Raw genomic sequence first — 12,782 nt, forward strand, 5'->3', positions numbered from 1 at the left:
AAAATGTTTAATTATAGAATTATGTGTTCTATAAAGAATTGTTTTTTTTTTTTTTTTTTTTTTTTTTACATTTTGGGGGTTTCGAGTCAAAAATGTAAAGGTAACTCCTATCAGCGATGGTGCTACACCGGGGCTAGGGAGGGCTATAGCCTCATCAGAATATTTAATAGCCCCGGTTCAGCCCAATTTCTTTATGAAGTAACTCTGACATCATCAGAGGTGGAAAGAGTACAAAAATATTCTACTCAAGTAAAAGTACCATTACATTAATGTTTCTGTAGCTCAAGTGGTAGAGCATTGCATTAGTAAGCACAAGGTTGGGGGTTTGAATCCCAGGGAACACAAGTTAGGAGAAAATTGTTATCTTGAATGCAATATAAGTTGCTTTGAATAAAAGCGTCTGCTAAAAGCATACATTTTGATTTACTTTAATGCAATTTTGCTTAAGCATCTTTCTTGTTATTTTAGCGCCAGTTTGCCCTCCTGTCCATTATTTACTGCAGTAGTTTCCATGGATAGATTTTTTTTTTCTAGTACAATACTTCAAACAAAATATACTTAAGTAAAAGTACAATAACAGATTTTAAAAATCACTTTAAAAGGCAGAAGTACACAAAAAATCTACTCAATTACAGTAAGGCGAGTAAATGTAATTTGTTACTTTCCACATCTGGACATCATCAATATCATTTATTTTCTTAGCACCCCCACATATTGGTCTAGCCCCCACTTAGCACCGGTAGAGAAAAAATCTGGCGCCGTGCCTGCCTACTATATAAATGTACTTGGGTAACGCGGCATACAAAAATGCTGTCTAGGTAGGCAACTCACTAATTTTAGAGACAGCCACTGTCCAAAATGCCCGAATGGAGAGCTGATGGGAAGCAGCAGTTGATTGAGAGAAGCAGGCCTATCTCACTTCCTGATGTCTGCTATCTCTCCTTAAAGTTATTTCCAAACGCTCAGCATCAGGAGATTGACTGTCAAATGGAAGCAATGTCTCCCGACAGAATAAAGACTAAAGGTTATTCACTCAGAATATTTTACCATCCAACCTGAAAGAGATGAGAAAGCCATGATAGACATATGCTGAACGTTTAATAAAATGTACCTGTGAGCCTGTTAAAAGCACATCAACTTAGAAATAGGTTTTGCTTTAGGAGAGTTCCCACCAAACCAAAATAGAGGAAAACATGACACCACAGAATAAGGAAAAGTGACTGGGTATGTGTTTGTGTGTAATCATGTTATTTGGTAGGACGTGTTCCAGACAGCCGTGAACCAGACTGATCCAGTGCCAGAAAGTGACTTGATTTACAGCAGTAACACATTAACACACATGAATCACGCTCAATGTTTACACAACTCTCTGCTGCCACTGAAAACATCGGAAAACACAAGCAAAAAGAGAAATTACATGTGCACCTGGTTTAAATTGGTTTTTGGCCATGAGTTTTCCAATTATACAAGACATGTACGCCATGTTTACAGTCAAAAAAATGTCTCATTTGCATTTTTACGGTCTATGAAAAATTAAGCAGACACATTTAAGCATAGTTCACGCTCTGAAAATAAACGGCTTAAAGTCCATCCAGAAACTACCCAGGCTTCAGACTACCACAACTTGAACTGTACTTTTTGGCTTTTTCTATGTGTCAATGCAAGCATGCACCTCCATGTGAGCCGAGAGTCTCTTTATCAGCTCTACCCAGAATTCCCAGTAGACTCATTTCATAATCAAGACCAGTCCACTGTAATAGCATCTGCAGTCTGTTCGGGCTTCCAAACTGTCAGACTGATAAGTCATTGCTAGCAGACACTGGCTTTGTGTCTCTCTGGCTCAAATTTCAAACCCAGCAATATGTACCAGATGGCAGAAAAACACATACTGTATCATATACACACACAACCAAAGACTGAAGACAAAACAGTAAAGTTTGTTGTTTATATATGGAATAAAAAAAGCATTCATAATGACTTTCTACATACTGTATGTTATCATTTAATAAATAATTGTAGCTAAGTTGATATGCATTAAACAAAATATTGGTACTAAAAAATTTTGGTACTAAATGTGCAATATACTTTTTATGCTTTTTTAATAATGCTTACTAGCAGTGGTAACTATTATTTATGTAAAATGAGTATTGGGATAATCTAACAAAATAAATCATAATAAATTAATGAGATGTGTGTGGGACCGTAAAGGTTTTTGTATAATATTTTTAAATATACAACACAGTTTTTTGTTATATAATACAAAAATAATGCTAAAGCAATTCAATAATATTTGTTGTGCTGCATTTATTTTATCCGGATATAAATAATAGAATACTGTAAAATATTCAGAAATAAAATGAAAATAAATACTGGGGGGTCAGGGTGAATGGATGAAATTAAAACATCCTGACACATGATGGTAAAAATGCAGGAGAAAAAAAAAAAAGAAAGGTCATGAAATGATCAATTATATATTATTATATATTTTTCTTAATGCCTACTTCCCTGTATATGCAGCTTGTACAGGTGCTGGTCATATAATTAGAATATCATCAAAAATTTGATTTATTTTAACTAATTCCATTCAAAAAGTGAAATGTGTATATTATATTCATTCCTTACACACAGACTGATATATTTCAAATGTTTGTTTATTTTAATTTTAATTTTTTATTTTTAATCTGTTGTTCAAGAGTGGCTTGACACAAAGAATGTGACAGCTGAAACCCATGTCTTGCATACGTCTGTGCATAGTGGTTATTGAAGCACTGACTCCAGCTGCAGTCCACTCTTTGTGAATCTCCCCCACATTTTTGAATTAGTTTTGTTTCACAATCCTCTCCAGCTTGCGGTTATCCCTATTGCTTGTACACTTTTTTTCTACCACATCTTTTCCTTCCCTTCGCCTCTCTATTAATGTGCTTGGACACCGAGCTCTGTGAACAGCCAGCCTCTTTTGCAATGACCTTTTGTGTCTTGCCCTCCTTGTGCAAGGTGTCAGTTGTCATCTTTTGAACAACTGTCAAGTCAGCAGTCTTCCCCATGATTGTGTAGCCTACAAAACTAGACTGAGAGACCATTTAAAAGCCTTTTGCAGGTGTTTTGAGTTAATTAGCTGATTAGAGTGTGGCACCAGGTGTCTACAATATTGAACCTTTTTACTATATTCTAATTTTCTGAGATACTGAATTTGGGATTTTCCTTAGTTGTAAGTTATAAACATCAAAATTAAAAGAAATAAACATTTGAAATATATCAGTCTGTGTGTAATGAATGAATATAATATGCAAGTTTCACTTTTTGATTTGAATTAGTGAAATAAATCAACTTTTTGATGATATTCTAATTATATGACCAGCACCTGTATATGAGAAGACAGATTTAAATTTTGATCAACCATCATGATTACAGTTTCCTCGCATAGGAATATTGCATGATGACTCGAGCATAGTACAGCTTCATAGAAAGCACTACTGATTAAAAATTGCATTTGTTGTGGACAAATCAATCGTAACATGAACCACAAACAGAGCAACACCATGAGAGAGCAGATCTGAATAAATGTTTTTCTAAGAAGGCCTCTGGAACGAGGATCTGAATCAGCTATTGTGAAACAGTTCACTTATGCCAAATTAAAAGGCTAAATCAATATTATGTAGCAGAGTAACATTATGGCTTCCTTCCTGCACAAGCTCTCACTGGAAACCTTGAGGCTCTGAGGGCAGCATGACTTCATTTCTATCTTGCCCTTCCATTTTTTCGGACTGGATAAACACTGATTCCTTTCATAAAAGACATTGTGAATAGGGAGTAAAAATGTGTTTTAAAAATGAAGGACAGCCTTCTCTTAGTTTTGCAGTTACATGCTCACATTGTGGTACTGAGGTTAACTTTTTAACAGTCAAACGTCTTCATTACTTGCATTTAAGAAACTCAAGATATCATTTAAACCTGTCCCTCACCCGAGAGTTACTGTGTCACAAAAAAAAAAAAAAAAAAAATGAAAGAGCTCAGGGGGACAGTCCTTAACTGTTTCGCTTCCCCTCCTCTTTCAATAAAACCAAGACACTCTCAACACTAGAGACTCCTGGAAGGTCAAGCCTCCAAGAGATGCACATAATTAACAAGTGTGAGGAATGTTAACTAAAGCTGAATGATGTTAATTGCTATTGAATGTTGAGGAAGCTAATGACATAGTCACTTAAAGGGGACATATGATGCTTATTTAAAGATCATTGTTTTGTGTATTTGGTGTTGCAGAATATGTAGACATCCGTTAATGTTAAAAAACACATTATTTTTCAAATACTGTACATTATTGTAGGTCCTCTATGCCCTGCCTCTCTCAAACACATAATTTTTCTTCAAAGTCCCTCATTCCGACAAGTGCAATCTTCTATGATTGGTCAACTGACCCAGTGCATTATGATTGGGCGAACACCGCAAGCACACGTCGGAAATGTAAAGCCCCTTTCCATAATCGCGAGCTTCTTCTTACAAAATAAATGTAAAAACAGTTAATAATGTCCTTAATTTTACCATCAGTTCAAGCACGAAAGGGGAACAAAGTCACATGACAGACACAGTGATGAAGCAGGTTAAGACAGCTGACTCCACTGTGCGACTCTCTCTCTCTCTCTCTCTCTCTCTCTTTCTCTCTCACTCTCTCTCTCGCTCATGCACAAATAGAGTTTGCTTTCGCCCGTTTGAATGGACCATTTTAGGGGGCGTGGCAGATTCTTAACTTTGATAAAGAATATCTCTTTGGATTTGAGAGTTTAGTCTTTGCAGCTTTACAGATCTTCTTTATGCACCAAGAAATTGTAACACTCCAAAAATAAAGGAAAAATTTTAATCGCAGCAAATGACCCCTTTAAGAGGAAACTTGTTCCCCTTAGATTAATTATAGATATTTTTATGCATGAATATTGTTTTTAGAGAAGGTATCTCAAGTAACAAATGTACACACACATTTTACCCATGAAAGAATAACATGTGCAAATCTAGGGAAAAACATTAGCATTTAGATCCACAGATGGAAATCCACCAACATGTGGACCCACACACACATAAACACTTTCTATTTCACATACAAACGCACGGTCACATTATGAGCTGAAATTGCATGAACTCCATTATCACCCCTGCACAAAGAAGTCAAGAATATTGTTAGAGTTTCCTTAACCGTACAATTACATCCTTCAAGCAGCATGGTCTCATTATACAGACGCATTAGATAGCCCCTGCACACTCCCACACAGTGCATTAGCATTACCTGATACTGCTCATGCTGCCACCTGTCTCAGATCCCAGTTTGCATCGCTCCAGCTGAGTAGCCACTATCTGACGCTCTGCCTCCAGCTCTCGAGTTAATCTTTCAAACTGTAGTTCCTAAAAAAGAGAAAGAGAGATGGTCAGTTAACAAATTTACTTAAGTGCATTACTCTACATCAGTTGTGCTACAAACATGTGAAGATTACTGAAATGCAACATTCTTATTTAAACTACACAGCTGACAGTACCAGCTGAACTGATATTGTCCATTTTCTGAGAAAAATATAAGTGGTATTTAATTGTGCAAAAGCATTCTTATGTGTTTGTTAATGTGCTCTGAGTGTTTTTCCTTGTTGCTATGCATTTTATAATGTGGCTTCTAATGTGTTCTGACTGTTTTTCCATTTTGCTATGTAGCTGTCGTTGGGCTGGATGGATAATTTTTTGGTTTAAATGTATTTTTTACAATATTGATATCTCTTAAATCCTTAGACATTTTAAGTCTATTAGTCTTTTAGTCTATTTTGTTGTCTGTTGATGCATGAACAAAACTTTGCTAAACATTATTTGAAGTGTGCTTGCCATCAAATAATCACATTAAGGTTGTTCTTTGTTAATTTTCATAAGAAACAGTCGCAGATTTCAAATTCTCAGGAAACTCGAACAATAAATGTTGTTTTTAATGTTCTTTAATGTGGCATGACAGATCATTGTAGAATGATCATTAGAAGGTATATTTAAAAAGACAACAACACTTACTGAAATTTATCATGTCTCAAGTAATTGCTCATTCATGCTTTTATGCGCCTTTGGAAGCATTTCTGAAATACAACCCGAATTCCGGAAAAGTTGGGACGTTTTTTAAATTTTAATAAAATGAAAACTAAAGGAATTTCAAATCACATGAGCCAATATTTTATTCACAATAGAACATAGATAACGTAGCAAATGTTTAAACTGAGAAATTTTACACTTTTATCCACTTAATTAGCTCATTTTAAATTTAATGCCTGCTACAGGTCTCAAAAAAGTTGGCACGGGGGCAACAAATGGCTAAAAAAGCAAGCAGTTTTGAAAAGATTCAGCTGGGAGAACATCTAGTGATTAATTAAGTAAATTGATATCAGGTCTGTAACATGATTAGCTATAAAAGCTTTGTCTTAGAGAAGCAGAGTCTCTCAGAAGTAAAGATGGGCAGAGGCTCTCCAATCTGTGAAAGACTGCGTAAAAAAATTGTGGAAAACTTTAAAAACAATGTTCCTCAACATCAAATTGCAAAGGCTTTGCAAATCTCATCATCTACAGTGCATAACATCATAAAAAGATTCAGAGAAACTGGAGAAATCTCTGTGCGTAAGGGACAAGGCCGGAGACCTTTATTGGATGCCCGTGGTCTTCGGGCTCTCAGACGACACTGCATCACTCATCGGCATGATTGTGTCAATGACATTACTAAATGGGCCCAGGAATACTTTCAGAAACCACTGTCGGTAAACACAATCCACCGTGCCATCAGCAGATGCCAACTAAAGCTCTATCATGCAAAAAGGAAGCCATATGTGAACATGGTCCAGAAGCGCCGTCGTGTCCTGTGGGCCAAGGCTCATTTAAAATGGACTATTTCAAAGTGGAATAGTGTTTTATGGTCAGACGAGTCCAAATTTGACATTCTTGTTGGAAATCACGGACGCCGTGTCCTCCGGGCTAAAGAGGAGGGAGACCTTCCAGCATGTTATCAGCGTTCAGTTCAAAAGCCAGCATCACTGATGGTATGGGGGTGCATAAGTGCATACGGTATGGGCAGCTTGCATGTTTTGGAAGGCTCTGTGATTGCTGAAAGGTATATAAAGGTTTTAGAGCAACATATGCTTCCCTCCAAACAACGTCTATTTCAGGGAAGGCCTTGTTTATTTCAGCAGGACAATGCAAAACCACATACTGCAGCTATAACAACAGCATGGCTTCGTCGTAGAAGAGTCCGGTTGCTAACCTGGCCTGCCTGCAGTCCAGATCTTTCACCTATAGAGAACATTTGGCGCATCATTAAACGAAAAATACGTCAAAGACGACCATGAACTCTTCAGCAGCTGGAAATCTATATAAGGCAAGAATGGGACCAAATTCCAACAGCAAAACTCCAGCAACTCATAGCCTCAATGCCCAGACGTCTTCAAACTGTTTTGAAAAGAAAAGGAGATGCTAAACCATGGTAAACATGCCCCGTCCCAACTATTTTGAGACCTGTAGCAGAAATCAAAATTGAAATGAGCTCATTTTGTGCATAAAATTGTAAACTTTCTCAGTTTAAACATTTGCTATGTTATCTATGTTCTATTGTGAATAAAATATTGGCTCATGTGATTTGAAAGTCTTTTAGTTTTCATTTTATTAAAATTTAAAAAACGTCCCAACTTTTCCGGAATTCGGGTTGTATTTTATAAAAATGCCTCAATTCGCATAAAAGTTTTTACGCTTGCTTGAGGTGGTTTTTGACTTGTGTGAAAAAGGGTTAATACGAATAATGGGAGATTTTAAATACATTTTGCAAATAAATTCCTCAAAGCGCATTAAAAAATCCTTACTAACCAGTGGACCGATCTGGTTCCACAGCATCTGAAATTTTGTTATATGTCCATTCAGAAATGCCAGAGCAAAGTCTTTCATCAAAGTATTTCTGCATAATTGCCTCCCAGAACTGTTAAATGACTGCGTTCCCAAACAGCAGCATCCACCTCTGAAAGCAATAATCGCATTCATTGTGTTTCGTCTGCTCATTCTGAGGTGCAAGAAAATTCTTATATTCAGTAGCTTCTACTACTTTTCTTAGTGGTGTATAGTGCCAGTTTATAAGGAGGTGACGATTTTGTTCTCTTTGACTCATTGGCTGGAAATGGTGCTTGTTGTGCACATAAGTTAAATTTGCAACTTTGGATGGAAAACCGACTAGTGTTTCAACCACAGAAAGATGGCAATAAAGAGCTTGAAAACATTGTCACATAAATGTTACATGTTACAAAATATTCTAAATATTTGATTATTATATCTTATAATAAACAGCAAATTCATTTAATAGTTTGGACTGTTGTTAATATTAACCTTGAATATTGTAGTAAATGTACCAACTGACAGGGTTCTCTATTTATTTTACATCTTCAGTTGAGAGAGATCTGTTTCCTTTAGAAAAATGTAAATGTATTTTACCTGATATAGTGAATGGATTCAAATGAACTGATATTGAATCAAATTGAGATCAGAATCTAATTAAATCAGGAATCATCAGAATCAAGACGTTTCAGCATGGTGTTTGATCCATTCGGGTCTCTAGATCTGGCTCACGTTCCTCCTTCGATTGAGGTTTATGGGATCTGTTTGTCTGTTTTATTGTCCGCTAGTTAAAAATAAATTGTAAATTTGATCATTTCGAAAAAAGTTAAATAACAACTTCTGGACAATATGAGGTATCACACTATTACTTATTACTAAGTTGGAGGTTTGTTCATATCCCTGATCTAATAAAGCCTAAAGCAAGAACCACTAATTACATTCAATATGTCATTTTAAAATTTCCTATAGAGGGCACATTTTGTTCTCTGCTGTAATTATATTGAGTTACAAACTTATTTTAGATTAGATTAAACTCTCGACCTATAGAGAAACTTCCGCAGAATTTGTGGAGCAGCGTGCCCGCCAGCTATAAATCAAACAGGCAGACCTCCGGCTGACCCTGAGAGATGATAATCACCACTAACGCCCCAGCTGGGACAGAAAGTGCACCATCAGCACCAATAAAGGCCCATTCCAGAACCGGACGGCACATATAATCACTTAGACAGCCCAGCACCAGGAAACAGCGCTTCCTCCACCAAGAATCCTTCAGAGAAGAACAAAAGGCCTGCATGAAACCAGCACATCAGGGTTGAGAAACAGTCCAGAACAGGAAAATGGAGATAAAATATGAATTCAGAAAACAAGTTCTTGTTCTTGTCACCGGTGCCTGTTTTAATTACAGCCGGGCAGGAGGATCGATGGAGGTCTGATCAGTAACCACATGAATATGAGGGTCGTACAATTGGAGAGTTTATTGATCCAGCTCTGAAAGCCATTTGTGGACTGAATCAAATGATTGTGTGTCCCGCCATGCCCTATTTCCAGACACCAAAACAACAATTTATCCATTTTTATCCATTTTCAATTCCAAAACACCCCTCTTCATCTGCACTTAATCACAACCAACCAGCTCTCAGCCGCCAAACAAGCCAGGAAACCACAGAAGTGCAAAAATAATAATAAACTGCTTCCCTCTCTGTCTTGCCCTCTCAACTCTCTCTTTCTCACACTGTTCACACTTCTCCTATAAGATTTTTCGCTTCTCACATTTGTTCAGTTCAGGACACTGACACATTAAAAGAGGATATGGACTGTGGAATGCATCCTGCCCACAGAGAGATACACAGAGATACAAGTAATTAAATCCAAAGAAAGATGCCTTTTCATGGCTGTGCTCTCCATTTAACAGAGCTCTTTTCAGATAATTCTGAGCAATATTGAATAATAACAATACATTTTGTCGTAGATAAAGCAACATTGTCAATATTGCTACGATAGTAATGTGTAACACTTGGCAACTATGCTTTCTAAAGATTGTGTAATAAAATTAATCTGCATCCCCTCCTGTCACATTACATGCGGGTATATAAGCACAGATATTTTTATGTCTTATGTCTCTCATTTAAAATTCAAAAACAGTTGAGTTGATAGTTTGTTTAGTGTAAATCAGTTAAATCTGGCTGTATTTTATATATATATATATATATATATATATATATATATATATATATATATATATATATATATATATATATATATATATATATACACATAGATATTACATATTATTCCACTGGTGCATTATAAAATCAATAACACAAATCACAAATATTAAAAGTATACGAAATATTTAAAACTCAGAAAAATATAGATACATATACTGTAGTGATTGCATCATCGAACAAAGGTAGATTATATTCTGGATAATTTACAAAAAAATCTTGATGAACATCATGCGACTGAAACGTCATTTTTTGCATAGATAGTGTGTGCGATTTAGCAATAACACTATCAAACTTGAAATAAATTATTGCCGCAAACCACTAATAATGAAAATAAACCAGCAACACCTGTTGATCAGAGTTAAAAGAAAATAACTGCAAGGAAATCCTTTAAATCCAAACTAATGCATAATTAAATTTTTTAAAACAGCATAATGAGAACTGACAGCTAAGAATGATTTAAATCTACTAATAAAAACCTGTATAAGTATGGCTGGAAATCCAGTCAAGAAGAATTAGTGCAAATGAATTGGGGTTGCTTTGCTGTATAATACCTAATGCAAAACACAACAGATGTCCAGAAGGAAAAGAAAAAAACAACTTGCATGGACATCTTAACCGAATATCACTAATGAGCAAAGCATACATAAAGTCCAGATAAAGTTCCGAAACTTCAAACTCAACCTTTAAATCACAAACATTTTCTTCCTTCCTTTCCCATGCAGCACAAATCAGGACAAAATATCCATACCTCGTCTCACACCACACCCCCGAGCAACCTGTCGCAGAGATCAGTGTAAAGCCAACCCGTCTACCATCCTTCCACTTAGCTCTTCCCATTAGAGAAATTCCTCCACTCATTACAGGCGCGGCCGGTCTTTCAGCCGCAGCTTCCAAGCACATCGCGCTCAACACAAGCTCAGTCAGCCACAAAGGTCTCCATGGCAACAGAGGACCCAGCGCCCCCCTCTGGCATTATTTATGCAACATTTCATCGCTGAAAGTCCCGCCCACCAGCCAGACTGCCAAACCGAGTGTCCCTCCAATCGCTCTTACATCTGCCCCTTTTTCGCAGGACTATTTGTGCCTGGCACCTCAAAGAGTGGGCGAGAATTTAGAGTGCCTTTGGGGTGAAACGCTAAATGCCTCTCTACACCATTCTTCCTCCCCCTCCATCTATCCCTCGGCGCACTGAAAAGCCTGAGAACTTTCACTGTCTGTTCCACATCAATACGAGCCTGGAAGTCGGTGTTCTTGAGAGAGACAGAACCGATTTATCTAAAGCGCTGTGTCGGAACATATTTAAATACAATGGAGCCCCGGAGAGGCCGGGTGTATTAAAGGAAAGAGGGATGCCAGAGCGTTTCGGCAGCCAAAACTTCTCAAGCCCTTTTAGCGCTACCAGATATTCATTATTTATTGAAAGGACACTATTAACAGCATACAGCTAAATGACCTGCCTGGCTATGGTCAGAGTAAATGAGAGATGGTATTGCGTTTAACTAAACCAATCTAAGCATCATAAAAGCAGGGGCTTCAGAGGTTTAGCTGCTGCAGCAATAAGCCGGTAAAATAAAAAGAAGGAGAAATGTTGCTGACCACCTGCTTTGTGTTCCCCTCAATAGGCCTGGTCAGTGATGAAAGCTGATTGATAAAAGGTTACTCTCTGCATTCTCATGCATACCAAGTGCGCTGACACCCTCTCGCCTAATAGGCTCCTCTCTTCCGTCTGATCCCTCCATCCTTACAGATGAGCTGGAGAAGATGGTCAGGAAGTTTTCAGGCAAGCCATTGCTGAATGCAAAGGGAATGAGATGCTCTTTATTAGGGATTCACAATATATTGGTATTGAAGCTTTTTCTTAATTTATAGAGCAATAATCAATATTTAATTGTGAATGCTTGGTCATTTAGATTACCATTGTACAATACTCACTTAAAGTTAATTTTTAAAAACACTAATAAATATGTTATCAATGTGTCATATCAGCAATTATATGAAGATAATTACTATTTTTAGTGGCTCAAAATGCATAATATTATAATTATGCAGCAAATCGGCATATCGGAATGATTTCTTAAGGATCATGTGACCTTGAAGACTGGACTAATGGTTGCTAAAATATTGAGCTTTGCCATCACAGAAATAAACCAGATTTGATAAAATATTAAAATTGCAATGTACTTGACAACTCACAAATATATTGTTCTTGTGCTGTCCCGTTTTGTGATTTTGTACAGCGATGGTTTCATTTGCACTGATCAGCTCAAGTAGAGAGTATCCTATTCCAGCCCCTCAGGGGAAACCAGCTGTAGCCCCACCAGAACAAACAACAGGTCATGTGATCTGATGGCTGAGCGAACCCTTCCATCTCTCTCACCGTTTCAGACCAGGATGAGAAGTCTGAGGTTGTCTAACCTGGTCTTCAGTCATAAAATGTCTTATCCACTATTATTAAATTGTATATATTGTATGTATTACATTTGAGTATTTTGTGGTAAACGTATTTAGACACTTAAAAAGAACAAATGCCAATGCCAAAAAATGAAATAAAATAAAAATAATAAATACCAAAAGTGGGTCACCAAAGTGGGTTCATTGGGAAAAATGATAGACAGGAACATTACATAATGCATGTAAATTAATTAGGGTTATGCTAATCTGCAACTTTGCTGCATG

At 36.9% G+C, this 12,782-nt stretch overlaps 1 protein-coding gene across 4 annotated transcripts in view; it reads right to left on the reverse strand.

Moving 5' to 3' along the window:
* Positions 1 to 12,782, reverse strand: part of LOC132123991 (catenin delta-2-like) — a 316,895-nt gene that overhangs the window by 205,670 nt on the left and 98,443 nt on the right. For 3 of the 4 annotated variants that reach the window (XM_059534705.1, XM_059534706.1, XM_059534704.1), the window contains exon 3: positions 5,276 to 5,391. In XM_059534705.1, the coding sequence (XP_059390688.1) occupies positions 5,276 to 5,391 (116 nt within the window). Of the gene's footprint in view, positions 1 to 5,275; positions 5,392 to 10,854; positions 11,103 to 12,782 lie in introns of those variants that run through there. The other variant, XM_059534707.1, reaches the window with a different exon arrangement.

Source organism: Carassius carassius, chromosome 42, assembly GCF_963082965.1.
Source record: "Carassius carassius chromosome 42, fCarCar2.1, whole genome shotgun sequence".
Classification (NCBI taxonomy): domain Eukaryota; kingdom Metazoa; phylum Chordata; class Actinopteri; order Cypriniformes; family Cyprinidae; genus Carassius; species Carassius carassius.